Below are 15,089 nucleotides of genomic sequence, written 5' to 3'. Positions count from 1 at the left end.
GCAGTGAGCAGTGATTGAGCCACTGCACTCCAGCCTGGATAACACAGAGCAAGACCTTGTTTCAAAAAAAATAATAAATCAATAAAGATGAACGAAGATGGCAACATAGATGGTAACATATTTACAACTGAGGGAGCTAGAAGAAAGATTGGCTTTTTAAAATCAAGAATTACATTATCTACAACTGCATTTGAACATTTATATATTCTTTCCTCATTTCTGAGGGGTTTCATTCTTTTAATTAAACTTTCAGAAATGACCAGAGACCCAGAGATGTTGGGTGTTTGCAGCAGGAAGAAGAATGAGTGTCAAGGTTTAGTTTTGGAGTAGACAAAGGCCAAAAAGTGATCTGGAAAGCAGGAAGAGAAAATTGACATTTAAGAGAGAGAGAGGGAATGTGTGTGTGCGTGCGTGCGTGGGTGTGTGTCTGTGTATGGGTGGATATGAATACATTTCAGGAGAGCACAACAGGAGGGTGGTCGTTTAGCCCTGAGTACAAAACATTGTGTGAAAAATGCTTTTTCTACTTGGCTCCGAATCTGAAAATAGCAAAAAGAGAACATTCTTGTGGACATCCTCATCCTTCTTAGGGGATCCATGCATCCCCTGATCTTTGCCCCACACCAAGTCACATGCCTTGTATGTGTGTGGTCCCAACTGTCTTGCCCCAAGCACAGGAGGGCCACCTGGAATCCGTTAGCTCTGGCAGGCAATTTCAGTGTGTGCCCATGAAGGAGCCAGTGGGATTATCATTCAGCATCCTTTATCATTCACCATCCTCAGTATTTTTAGCTCCTAGTCCCTGAAGTGAGAATTGTGCTGTTTATACACATGGGGCTGTTCATCACTGCTCTACTAATTGCCTGAATTCTCCTTAAAACATCCATGGAAAGAAGCCCTTTGCTTGATTACCTTCTGAGACAAAGAGCTCACTCCCTTACCAGGCAACTCTATTCCACTTTTGACCAGCTATTAGAGCATCAGAAAAATTCTTCTGCTGAGCCAGAGGGTGACTCACTGTGGCCTCCCAACCATGGGCGAGGGCTGGCACTTTGACATCTCTAAAATAAAAATGAATAAACAAAAGTTTAACTGCAGAATTTAGGATTGAAGAGTGAATAATGAAAATTTTTCTGTCCAAACGTTTCATGTATAAGAAGAAAAGACAGGCCAGGCACAGTGGCTCACACCTGTAATCCCAGCACTTTGGGAAACCGAGGCGGACGGATCATGAGGTCAGGAGATGGAGACCATCCTGGATAACATGGTGAAACCCCATCTCCACTGAACATACAAAAAATTAGCCGGGCGTGGTGGCGGTGCCTGTAGTCCAACTAGTCGGGAGGCTGAGGCAGGAGAATGGCGTGAACCTGGGAGGCGGAGTTTGCAGTGAGCCGAGATAGCACCACTGCACTCCAGACTGGGCCACAGAGCAAGTTTCAGTCTCAAAAAAAAAAAAAAGAAAAGAAAAGACAGATTCAGAGAGGTTTACTGACTTGTTCAAGATCGCTCTCTTCTTCTTCCTCTCCTGAATACCGGCTATGGGTTAGTTGCTGTGCTTAACTCTGAAGGGGGAAAGAAAACAGAATGTGAATGAGACACAATTGCTGCCCTCAGGGAGCTCTTGGTCTAGAAGGAGAAGTAAGTAAATAAGCAACTACAATACAGGGTGATACCTGAGAGAAGAGCCATGGGGATGCAAGTGAGAGGCACGCAACCCAGTCTTAGCCACCCAAAAGGCTTTCTGAAAGGAAGGTTAATAATCACCACTGACATTCATCAAACCGTGGCTATGCGCTGCACACAGGGCTGAGTGCTTTGGTTATGTTATCTTAGTCACCTTCTACCTTGTGAAGGATACACCACTGTTATCCCCATTTCACAGATCAGTAAATAGAGGCTGAATGAGATGAAGTAACTTGCCCAAAGTGATGCAATCAGTAGGTAGTCAAGTTGGAATTTAAACCCGAGACTATTTGTTTTCAGAATCACTCTTCTTAACTTGTGCTTTCAGGAAGGACTGAGACTGAGAAACCAGAGGGGGTTACCTAAGTAGGGATGGGAGAGAAGAACATTCTAGGCCAGGAGAACATAAATGTCCTGGACAGGGGCCCTGAAGTCAGGAAAGGCATATCACCGGGGGAATCACAAGAAGCCACAGGTGTGGCTGCAATTTGGCTTCTGGGGGCAGGAGTGGGAAGAGATGCTGCCGAGTAGCCCCAAGGCACAGGCAGAACCAAGGCTGGGACTCACCTCTGGGCTCCTAGCCCAGTGCTCTTTCTACCACATTCTACCTGCTTCCCCATCGCAGACTAGCATCTGTTTTTATCTGCACCCATTTCAGATTGGAGGGAGCTGGCCTGTGTAAAAATGAGGTGTTTTCTTCCTCACCCAGAGAGGCCTCTGATGGGAATTGAGGAGTGGGGTGAAATGGAAGACGCAGAGAGAAAGGAGACAGGCACTGACCACTCTGCCAAAATGCAGTGTCTCCTCTGCAGTCCTGGAATCAGGTCACAGGACTCACCATGGCCTTTGACATACAAGCTGCGCACTTTCAGGCTTCTACCCTATGTGGGTAACTCCCAGAGGACTGGCCCCAAAATCCACTCAAAAACATAGAGGAGGAGTCATGACAATGATAGCAATCATCATAGCTGATGTGACTGAGTGCTTCTGAACCCCTGGCATCCAGTCTTTCAATCCTCACAGCTAGCTTATGAAGTGGTATATTAGCTTTCCTCCTGGGCAAAGAGGAAGAAAATCTGCTCAAACCACCTTAAGCATAAAGAGAATGTATCAGCTCAGATAACTGAAGAATGCACTGGAAGATACCGGGCTCTAGGGCTGGATGCAGGCACTGCAATGATACTGTCAGAATGTGTCTGTAATCCCAGCACTTTGGGAGGCTGAGGCGGGCAGATCCTGAGGTCAAGAGATGGAGACTATCCTGGCCAACAGGGTGAAACACTGTCTCTACTAAAAAAATAAATAAATAAAATACAAAAATTAGCTGGGCCTAGTGGGCGCACACCTATAGTCCCAGCTACTCAGGAGGCTGAGGCAGAAGAATCACTTGAACCCAGGTAGTGGAGGTTGCAGTGAGCTGAGATCAGGCCACTGCACCCCAGCTTGGCAACAGAGTGAGACTGTCTGAAAAAGAAGTACGTAGGCCAGGCGCAGTGGCTCACGCCTGTAATCCCAGCACTTTGGGAGGCCAAAGCAGGTGGATCACTTGTGAGGTCTGGAGTTCAAGACCAGCTTGGCCAAGATGGCAAAACCCCATTTCTACTAAAAACACAAAAATTAGGCAGGCATAGTGATGCACATCTGTAATCCCAGCTACTCAGGAGGCTGAGGCAGGAGAATCGCTTGAACCCGAGAGGCAAAAGTTGTAGTGGGCCAAGATTGTGCCACTGCACTCCAGCCTGGGCAACAAAGTGAGACTCTGTCTCAAAAAATAGTCATAAAATAAAAAATAAAAAGAAATGTGTCTCTGCCTCTCCGCCCTGTTTTCCTAAGTGGATTTCATTCTCAGGCAGTCTTTCTCTGTTTAAGACACAGAGGGTCCCGATGGGCTAAAAGTTTACATTCTAGTAGCTTAGCCACCCCACAAAATTAAACTGTTTCTGTCCTCGTCGTTCCAGAGAAAGCCCCAGAAGTGTCTCTCCTCGGCTCCCTTAGGTTGCACGCTCAACCTCACACCAATCACTGTGACTCTGATTGGCCAGACCTGAGCCGTAGCTTCCTACAGAGGCCAAACCACTGGGACCAAGAGGTGGGGCATGGTGATCCCCAGTAGAAAATAGAGGAACTGCTACAGAAAAGAGCATTGATACCGAGAAACCCACACCCCCTAAAAATGTCTACTAGATGTAGTTACTAAGAATTCCTCCATTTTAGAGATGAAAAATCTGAGAAACCAAAAGATCTGAGAAACCAAAAAATCTGACAAACCAAAAGTCAGTTGTCTCAGCTCACACAGCCAGTACAGAGGAGGGATTCACACCCAGGCAGGCTGACTCCAGAGCCTTTGGTTCTTAACCCCCAGATCACCTGGGAACAGCTTAGCCTGCTCAGAAGAGAATTCACGCAGCCCTACCCACATTTAGAATGAGGATAGTTCCCACTGTTCATTGTATGAACTGTAGGACTTAGGGGTTCACAGACCCAAGGTTCATGCAGCCCAGAACTGAGGAATGGTTGTACCCTAATGTTGCCCTGGTGATGCCCTCATCCGCATTCTGAAATTCTTAAGTTTGCCTTTAACATCCCCTAAGGGTTAGGTGAGGAGGAGGAGTTCCAAGTGCTTGAAAATGAGTCACTGAGAGTTGACGGTTGCTTGCCAGCCCAGCGTCTGGGAGGCATCAGGGAGAAGGGGAGGAGAAAGCGGAAGGAGCACTCGTTCTTCCACTTCTCTGTCCTTTAGGGTGGTGGTTTGACAGGCAAGAGTACTTCTTTGGGGGCCAAACCAGGATGGAGAACCTGCAGTGTAGGCAGATTTAATGAGTTGTCCTAGTAAGTTACAATCCTGTTACTCTGCAGGTTGGTTGGTTTGTTAGTTTGTGATGGAGTTTCGCTCTTGTCTCCCAGGCTGGAGTACAATGGTATGATCTCGGCTCACTGCAACCTCCGCCTCCTGGGTTCAAGCAATTCTCCTGCCTCAGCCTCCTGAGTAGCTGGGATTTCAGGTGCCCACCACCACACCTGGCTAATTTTTGTATTTTTAGTAGAGAATGGAGCCTGACTTGCAGGTGTCACAACGCTAAAGCTGCCCTTGGGTCGTCTGGTGTTTTAAAATTAGGCCTCATTTGGAAATGACTAACAATGAAGCTGGGTGCATATGCAAAACAGCAAGCAGCCGTGAAGCCATCAAAGTCAATAGCAGTCAGGGGCTGGTGTGATTCATAAATAGCCTCATGAATTAGAGGCTAAATGATGCTGATCAAAGTGTTAGGAAGTGCTTCTAGCTCTTCCTTCCCCGGGGAGGCGAGAAGCTGTCATGAACACTCTGGATGGCTGTTTGCCTTCTTCCTGCTGTCCTAACTGCCTAAGCATTGAGGTTCACTTTCACCCTGCGAATTTCACCAGAGAACTGTGAGGTGGGAGGGGAAGGAGCCGATGGTGATGAGGATGTCCACAGAGGGTAACTAAGAGGAGAAAGAAAAGAGGAGATTACATGGAAAGAGGAGAGAAATAAGGGCCTTGCCTTGAAGCAAAAGGAGAAATCTTTTGAACCCTTGCTACTGGCATCAGCATCACCTCAGACTTTGTCAGAAATGCAGAATCTCAGGCCCCGCCCCAGACCCACTGAATCAGAACCTTTGGAAGTGGGGCTCAGGAATCTGCATATTTACTAGCTTCCGAAGCTCACTCAGTGTGAGAGCCACTGTTCTCTATCAAGAGTAATTAGGCTCATGTCTCTATGTCAGTTGAAGACCAAGGGCAAGCTAACTTCAGTTGAAGGGAGAAGAAGAGCAAATTCATTCGTTATTATTCCATCTGTACTTCCACTGTCAGCATTAATTGTCTCTTTGTTCTACCAGGACTCTCTGCCTGCAATAAAGTTGTTAGTCCTTACCCTGAAGGGTGATTATCGCCAACACAGGTGATGGTGCCCATCAGTCACTAAAGAAGCCTTTGAGTTTCTATGAATTTGCAGATTTTTTAATGCAGTTGATGATTAATCCTTTAATGGGGAATATAATCTATGTGTTGTGGATGTGCTCGTGTTGCTACTTGAGCACGGAGCAGTGTTCATTGAATTTTTTCATGCACCTGTCCTCCAGGCATTTGTGGAAGGCTTAGTATATGGCACCACTGTGTAAGTGGGAATAGCTCCTAGCTGCCTACACCACAGGGTGGAGAGAGGCATGATTAATACCAGGTGGGGTGCCCAGCCCTTCTGACATGCTGTGGGAAGAGGCACTCAGGTGCACACAAGTGCCAGACTCGTGTGTGTGTGTGTGGCTGATGCCAAAGCCATTTCCATAACAGTGAGTGTTCGGCTCCAGAGACTCTCCTGGGGAGCTGAGGACCCCCTCCCTCTGTCACCGAAGCTGGGATTGGTAGCATTTCTCAACCCCCTTAAGATCTCTTTAGGTAAATACGAAGGGAACTAATTTACTGAGCTCCTTGATACCAGATACCCTTCAAGACTCTTTCACAAATATTAATATTGATTAGTCATTCAGCACTTAGAAAATGCTGGCTCTCTCTACGTGGATGAACAGACCCATGACAACTTTCCATGGCAAGTCTTTTTATTCTCATACTTATTTTACAACAGAGGCTGAGGCACAGAGAGGGTAAATTGCTTTGCCCTCAGTCACACAGCTGGTGAGCGACAAAGTCAGGTTTGACTGCACACAGCCTGGCTCCAGAACTTCCGGTCTTAAGCACAGCTCTTCACATGATCTCTGAAACTCTAGGAACTCCCTTGGGTAGATACGTCTCTTCATTTTTCAGCCGCAAAAAGGAAGGCCCAGAAAAGTGACATAACTTATCCAGTGTTCCACAGCTAAAAGAGACTGGTTTCTGATTTCACCTCAGGTCTATCAGATTGAAAAGTCCACCCGCTTCTTCCCCAGACCCTCTACTCCCTCCATCCTTGCTGCTGAGCTGGGCATAGAACATTCATGCACCCAGAGCAAAGGGGGCAGCAGCTACTGCTAGGAGCAGTGGGGCTCTGAGCAAAACTGAAGGGTGGCAAGACCAGGCACTGGACACCCTGAGAAAATGTGCTAAATTCAAATTACTGGATACTAACCTTCCGACCTGTGCCCTCTGCTTCAGAACCCTCCATGGCAACGACATTTCCAGCGTTCCTGAAGGCTCCTTCAACGACCTCACATCTCTATCCCATCTGTAAGTAGCGGTCTTTCTCCCCAGTGCGCATTCAAAACATGAAAGCGTGGAAGTGTCAGCGACAATGTCATCAGTGTCAGCATTTTGGCACATGTCCTTTCCTTATGCATACAGTATATTTTACAACAATGTATCCACACCATGCATATTGTCTTGTTCCCCACCTCAGAAGCCTTCAAAGGAATCCTCAATTATGTAAACAGTGTAAATATTTAATAAGAACTAATAGAAAACACGTACTATGGGCTGAACACGTTAGATAAGTTTTCGATTTATTTCTTGCAGCTGTAAGGCATTTTTATCCTTTTATTATATATAATAACATTGTGTCTAAGCATGGCACAGCTAGCAGATGGCAGGGCCCAGGATCAGATCCAGGTTTGCCTTGACTCCAAAGCACATATTCTTAACCACTCTACACTCTGCAACAGGTATCCCTTCTTATTTTACACAGGAAACAGAGGCCCATAAATATTAGGTGACTAGCTAAAGGTTGACTATCAGGTCAGTGAGATGTTGGACTAGAACCTAGGTTCCCTCACTCCCAGGCCAGACCTCTCTTCCCCAGATCAGGGGTCTCTATATTTTTTTTATACACCTCTGTCAGTGAACATTTTCGAGTTTGTATTCCTTCTATATGCATATTTAATTATTTTCATGTGTGCATACACTATAAGATGGATATACTACATATGCATATTCTAAAACTTTCAAAAATAGAATCGTTAAAAGATACAGTTTTTTTAAAAAAACAGAATTTCTAGTATTTTCTTCCCAGTCACAACTTTGGAGATGTCTATACTGGACTTAACCCTCCTCCCCTGCATTCTTCAGTCAAGTGGTCTGAAGCTGCTTCCTAGGTTGCTGGGTTTCAGTACCTTCTCTGCAGAGTATATCCTCCAGTGGGCCCTTTGGCAGGACAAGGGAACCAGATAATCAGATGGCCAGAGATCCAGGAAGCTCCCTAAAGGAGCTAGGATGGGGTTGAGTTGACGAGTGAGTCTTAACTGCATAGGTGAGAACCACTCCTCAGAAGTGGAAGGGGCTGGGATGGGAGTTGAAACATCAACAGCATTGGAAGTACACTCTGGAGACATTAACTTTGCCACAGTGGAGACGACTACTCCGCTGGCCCCATGTTGGACACCTCCAGCCTAGCCAAAGTCTGAAAATGCATTTCCAGAGAGCCGAAGACATGAAGCCTACAGGCCAAGCTGGGCAGGGGGCCCTGACTTCCTGTCCTGCCTCCTAGGGCACTGGGAACCAACCCACTCCACTGTGACTGCAGTCTTCGGTGGCTGTCAGAGTGGGTGAAGGCAGGGTACAAGGAGCCTGGCATCGCCCGCTGCAGTAGCCCTGAGCCCATGGCTGACAGGCTCCTGCTCACCACCCCAACCCACCGCTTCCAGTGCAAAGGTAGGTGACGCCCACACCCCACCGTCCCCTGTCCCTTGTGGGGTCTGTTGTGTTCCCAGCAACCTGTCAGAGCAGGGCATCTCAAGAGATGCGGCTTCAGAAACCTTCACCCTGTCTCTTCCATGGGTCCCACACAAAGAGGCTCAGATGCTGACGCTGATGTGGACCCTCATCTAATGGGCCAAGTGTCATTCTCTCCAAGTCCCCTGCTGGCATTGCCACACATGTCCTCACTGACTTCTTTCTGTACATGTCTTTCTATAGTGGAGAATTTTTTTTTTTTTTTTCATCTTTTGTAGAGACAAGTTCTCACTATGTTGCACAGGCTGGTCTCAAACTCCTGATCTCCAATGATCGTCCTGCTTTGGCCTCCCAAAATGCTGGGATTACAGGCATAAGCCACTGCACCTGGCCTTGAGAAAAATCTTTTCCAACCTGCATTTTTTTATCCAATATTATTAAAACATAAGCATTTTCTCATTTTACCCGGCAAACTTACTGTACATGTGATTTTTTTATTGATCATATTATTATAACAACAAACTACTACTGAGTTCTTATGCAACAGGAATGATGTTAAGCACCTTCTCGTGTATTTTTTTTCTCATTCTTCATATAACAGCTTATTTAATTCTCTAATGCCTCTATGTGATCAACTTTTAATATTATCCTCATTTCTAAAAATGAGAAAATCAAGGCTTAACAGGCTTCCAGGTCTATCTGATTCCATAATGCACAGTCTTCATCATCAAGCCATAATATTCCAGTACCACTTACTTAATCCATTTCTGGTTTTGAACTTTAGAGTATTTCCATTTTTTTTTTCTTACCATTGACACATAAAGATCTTTCTCTATTTGAAATCATGTTCTCAGATAAGATTCAGAGAACAGAAATTACTGAATCAAAGTATATTATTATTTTTAAGGTCTTCACACATTTTGCCAAACTGATTTTCAAAAAGGGTTATAACCCATTTACATCCCCAGTAGCATCCTTCGATTGCATTTTTCATTAGACTCTGTCGTTATTTTCTCTTATTTTCTCATCCTTGCTAATTCAATAGGTTAAAAAAAAAAAAACTCCTTTTATTTTTGTCTTTTGTTATTGGGGAACCTGAATTTTTTATCAAAAAGTTACTTCTCATTTGTATACACAATTGTCTGTTAATATCTTTTGCTCATCTCTGAGAGGCTTAATACTTATTTTGATATATAGATATACTTTAATTACCCTCTCAAACTTTAGTGTGTCCCATACTTCTGCTGCAAGCAGAAAAACATTCCATTGGCTTAAAGCTAATTTTAATTTTCCTCTTCCTGCTTCTAAGATATCTGATCTGATACTACAGAGGCTCACCTAGGCCAAGAATAGTATAGTTCTCAATCTTGGCTGCACACTTTGGAAATCATATAGGAGCTTTTAAAATTACTGAAGCCTGGCTCCACCCTCTAGGTTTTGATTAAATTGGTCTGGGGCACAACCTGGGTGTGGGGACTTTTAAAAGCACTGCAGCTGGGGTCTGGGCATGGTGGCTCACGCCTCTAATGCCAGCACTTTGGGAGGCTGAGGCAGGTGGATCACTTGAGATCAGGAGTTCAAGACCAGTCTGCCCAACAAGAGGAAACCCCATCTCTACTAACAATACAAAAATTAGCCAGGTGTGGCGGTGCATGTCTGTAATCCCAGCTACTCGGGAGGCTGAGGCAGAAGAATTGCTTGAATCCGGGAGGTGGAAGTTGCAGTGAGCCAAGATTGCGCCACAGCACTCCAGCCTGGGCAAGAGAGTGAAACTCCATTTCAAAAAACAAAAGCACTGTAGCTGGTAGTGTAAGGCAGCCAAGTCATCCAGGTTTTGTCTGGGCCATTCTTGGTTTTAGGACTGAAAGCTCTGTGTCCTGCAAACCCCCTCAGCCCCAAGCAAACCAAGACAGATAGTCTTCCTATTCTACTGTGAAGCCGGATTGAGCCCCCTAGTACCAGCACTCAATCAGGCCACTCTGTTTACTCATCCACAAATGGTCACTCACTGAAGTTCATCTCAGCCCATCTCCAAGTTGATGACTGTTAGCCCCAAGGTCATTTATAGTCCTGACACTACGTATGGCCTGTTTATCCAGGGCTCATTGTCAAAGCTGGCTGCAGCAGCAGGACAGAGCCCCCTTTGCAAAGCTCTGCGAAGGACCCTGACCTCCCTCCAGTGCTTGCAGCTAAAGCAAGCACAGCTGAAATGGTCACAGATGTCACATGGACCTGAGCAGTTTTCCGTCCATTGTCAACATCATTGCCGTGTCCTCTGGGGCCATCCATTTCTTTCTTCCAAGGTTTTCCAGGGGGGACTTCCTCTGTGTGCCTTTGGCCCAAGCACTATGCCCTGCTTAGCCTGGCACAGACTGTTCCATGGGGAGGGGTATTTGTGGCTAGAAAAATGGGAGGTCCAAATAGAGTCTGGGCTCAGAGCTTCCTGGAATGTGAAAAGATACACAGGGGGTTTCTAATTATGGTGCATTGTTTGCAGATTAGCACCAAAATCGGATCAGGCTAATTACAGTAATTGATTTGACTGCAGAAGTGTTTCTGAATGATGTCCCACTGTGACTTTTCCTCGCTGGACAGTGGCTGAATTAATGGGACGCTAGCTGGACTGGACGTGCTGGTTGAGGAGAGCCAGCTGCCATCTGGGCATGGAGTTGGGGAGGGGCTGGCGCTGGCTGAGGGAGGGCCCAAAGCAGAGGGGAAGGGAGGTGTGGCAGTGAGTGCACTCAGGACCTGCTGTCAGTACTCTGGTTTTGCTGCCCAGGGCCTGTGGACATCAACATTGCAGCCAAATGCAATGCCTGCCTCTCCAGCCCATGCAAGAATAACGGGACATGCACCCAGGACCCTGTGGAGCTGTACCGCTGTGCCTGCCCCTACAGCTACAAGGTATGCTGGAGGCCCTGCCCCCCACATTCATGCCTCAGGCTCCTCCTTCAGCCCTGGCCCTAGAGAGGGGCACTGTGCCCTGCGTACCCTCCCTTCTCCAAGGGACAGCCTGGATGAGTCCATCGCACAGGTCACCACCCCAAATGCAAGCCCAGAGTTTCAGGCAGCCTGTCTAATGCCCACATCTGATGCAGGTGGAGTGAGAGTGAGCTGGCATCCCCAGGTCTCTGTCCCCAGGGGGATTGTGTGTGTGTAGTGACAGGCTTAGAGGCAGCCTCACTCTGGGGAATGGGACTACCTGATGTATTTCTAGACTATGGCTTGCTTCTAGCAGATAGTGTCAGAGTGCCACCTATGGGCCCGGGACAAAAGAGCCAAAGGATTCCCTTTGAAACCAGCCACCTCCAAAGCCTTAAACTTACCACGGAGTCCTAGACCCATGCACCCTCATTTCATACGCTGATTATAAAAAGCAGAGAAGAGAATAAATGTATAAGGTCCAGATGAATGCCTGGCCTTTATTGATGATTCAAAAGAGAAATATACTATGTATGGAACTGAGAATGTTATCAATTCACAGTCACAGGGCACTCACACACACAAAAAAATGTTATTAATAGGAGGGGAGAATAGAGATTAACAGCAGACATCCTCAGGATGTGTGGATCCTCTCAAACTCCGTTGTATGCATTCAGCAGAGAAAACTCAGACTGTGCAGTTACACAGAGAAGCAGATGTGGATTCCAGCTTTGTCATTTACTAGCTATGTGGCCATGGCTAGTCATTTCGTCTGTCTTCCCAGCTGCAAACTAGGACCTGCCTCATAGGTTTGCCATGAGAATCAAATGTACAGTAATGTACGCAATACACCTAGGACGATACCTGGCGTTCAGTAGGCACTCAATAAGCCGGCATACTGCTGCCTTTTACCTTTACCCTTGCATGGTGGTCCCTCATACCTGGGTGTGGAATAGGGCATCAGTAGCAGGTGATATGTTGCTGGTTTGATCCAGGATTATCAGTACGTCTCTGTGAACTGCCAAGAGACTTCAGTCCTTCTCCTAGAACTGTGACTGCATTTGTAACATTCTCAATTCCATACATAGTGTAGTTCTCTTTTGAGTCATCAGTAAAGGCCAGGCACTCATCTGGAGCTTATGCATGTATGTTCTTCTCTGCCGTTTATAATCAGCGTATGAGATGGGTAGTATCATCCTTATTCTAAAGAGACTGTTCACATTCTGATTCTTGCTTCCTTCTCTTTAACACTGGCCTGAGTCTGGGTTTGAAGTCCAGGCTTCTTCCAACTACACTTGACTGCACTATGAAGCATGACCTGACCGTCAGGGTCAGGGCAAAGAGAGTATCTGCAGGGCTACTGCAGGATAAGGCCACTTGTTTGAACTTTGTTCTCAAGATTCTGAACATCATGTCAATTTTAAAAGAATTTGAACAGAGATTTTGATCTTGAGGAAAGTGTTGAGCCCAGGCAGGTCTAGGATGCATGACGTTGATGGTAATGGTGAAGATGATGTTGGTGAAGGTGATGATGGTGATGGTATCAGTGAGGATGGATGATGACAAAGGTGACAGTGGTGATGATGGTGATGGTGTTGATGATGGCGATGGTGCTAATGGTACAGATGGTGATGATGATGATAACTATGATAATAACAGTAACATAAGAGCCAGCATTTATTGAGTACCTACTATGTACTGACAGTAGACTAAATAAGGCACGTGTATTATCTTGCATACTCCTCATCAGAGTCCTAGAATACAGTTCCTAAAATGACCCTCATTTTACAGTTGAAGAAACTGAGCATGGTAGGTAAGGGAGTTGGGATTCAAAGCTCAGAACCAACTGACTCTAGAAGCTGTGCTCCTGGCCACTGCACTCACTGCCTGTTGGCAAGTGCAGTGATTGCAGGGGCTGAGGTTGGGGATCCCTGACTATTTAGGACCTGTCTGAATTGCCAGGTTAGAAACAAGTAGAATGTAGCCATGGGAAGAACACCAAGCAGGACCCTCTGGAGCCTGTGCCTATAGGATGCATGACCTTGGACAGATGCCGCTCTTCTCCCCACTTCAGTTTCCTCAGCCATAAAATGGGGCAGGCTGAACCCAAGGGATCCTTTAACTGAGGGTTGCATCACATTCTCTGTGCTGAGTATGTCCCTCCTGCTTTCCTTCTTGCCAGGGTTAGAGCCCACCCAAACAGAGCGACTGAGGTGGTAGTTCTGCATGAGTGGCTAAGTTAACAGAAATCCCCAGACGCCTGCAAAACCGAGCTCAAAGTTCAGGCATTTATCTACCTATTTCTAGATATCTCCATTTTCCCATCTACTAGCTGAGTGACCTTGGGAAGCCACAATGTTACAAAAAAGCACAGGAATCACTGTGTAACATTTGGTAGGAGCTACTCTTAATCTGCTATAATGCCAGGCCTTTGTGAAGCAGTTTAAACATATTATCTCTTGCAGCACTCTTAATTACCCTGTGAAATAAGTTTTATTATCCTCTTTTAATAGATGAAGAAACTAAGGTTCATAAAGATGAAATAATTTCCCCAAGCTCTCACACTTAGGAAGTGCATGAGCTACAACTAGAACTCAGCTATCTCTTGCAAGAAAGTCTCTACACTCACAACCCAAGTGAGATTCTCCCTAAGCCTAACTCTCCCCACCTGTAACTGAGAATACTCATACTCACATGCAGTGCTGTTGGGAGGATGAAAAGGGGCTATGTGTGTACTTTGCCTACCTCAGTGCCAGGATTCAGTAGATACTTCACAAAGGGTCATTATTTTGCCACTATTTTAAGATTTGGGGGAAAAAAATATATCTGTTGGCTGATTCTGTTTCAGCCATTTAGTTTCAGGCACATATGTTCAGTGTCTCAGAACAGTGCTCCTCAAACTTTTGTGTGCAAAAGAATCACCTGGAGAGCTTATTAAAATGCAAGTTCTAGTTCATTAGATCCGAGGTCAGGCCTGAGAATGTGCATTTTTTACCAGCTCCCAGGACATGCCAGTGCCACTAGTCCAAGGGGCACACTTTGAGTAGTAAGGACTTAGAGCAGCACTCCTGGTCCCATCTCAAAAAGAGGTTTCCAATGAGGGTAGCTGTTCCCGGTGGTTGTTTTGTTTTGTTTTGTTTTGTTTTGTTTTGTTTTGTTTTGTGACACAGAGTCTCACTCTGTTGCCAGGCTGGAGTGCAGTGGCACGATCTCAGCTCACTGCAACCTCTGCCTCCTGGGTTCAAGTGATTCTCCTGCCTCAGACTCCTGAGTAGCTGGGACTACAGGCACACACCACCATGCCCAGCTAATTTTTGTATTTTTAATAGATACAGGGTTTCACCATGTTGGCCAGGATGGTCTCAATCTCTTGACCTTATGATCTGCCCACCTCGGCCTCCCAGAGTGCTGGGAGTACAGGCATGAGGCAGCGCGCCCGCCCCTCAGTGTCTTTTAAAGCAGTGATTCCCAACTTTTTGGCACCAGGGACCAGATTCATGGAAGACAATTTTTTCACGGAACTAGGGTCTTCATCAGGGTCTTCGGATGAAACTGTTCCACCTCAGATCATCAGGCATTAGTTAGATTCTCATCAGGAATGAGCAACCTAGATCCCTCGCATGCGCAGTTCACAATAGGGCTCGCACTGCTATGAAAACCTAACGCCACCACTGAGCTGACAGGAGGCGGAGCTCTGGTGGTAATGCTCCGGCCCCGTCTGCTCACCTCCTGCTGTGCAGCCCAGTTCCTAACAGGCCAGGGACCGGTACCAGTCCATGGCACAGGGGTTGGCGACACCTGTTTTAAAGGAAGCCAGTCAGGATTCCTGGCCATGTCCTACACACACACACACACACACACAAAGT

The 15,089-nt window shown here is 46.3% G+C and overlaps 1 protein-coding gene across 4 annotated transcripts in view; it reads left to right on the top strand.

Moving 5' to 3' along the window:
* SLIT3 (slit guidance ligand 3) overlaps positions 1-15,089 on the top strand; it is a 641,659-nt gene that overhangs the window by 588,215 nt on the left and 38,355 nt on the right. For 3 of the 4 annotated variants that reach the window (XM_025387957.1, XM_025387959.1, XM_025387958.1), the window contains 3 exons: positions 6,793-6,864; positions 8,117-8,280; positions 11,081-11,205. In XM_025387957.1, the coding sequence (XP_025243742.1) occupies positions 6,793-6,864; positions 8,117-8,280; positions 11,081-11,205 (361 nt within the window). Of the gene's footprint in view, positions 1-6,792; positions 6,865-8,116; positions 8,281-11,059; positions 11,206-15,089 lie in introns of all 4 variants that reach the window. The other variant, XM_025387956.1, reaches the window with a different exon arrangement.

The sequence above is a fragment of the Theropithecus gelada genome, chromosome 6 (genome assembly GCF_003255815.1).
Source record: "Theropithecus gelada isolate Dixy chromosome 6, Tgel_1.0, whole genome shotgun sequence".
NCBI lineage: Eukaryota > Metazoa > Chordata > Mammalia > Primates > Cercopithecidae > Theropithecus > Theropithecus gelada.
The sequence above is the reverse complement of the archived record's forward strand: the minus strand, read 5'-3'. Positions and strand labels throughout refer to the sequence as shown.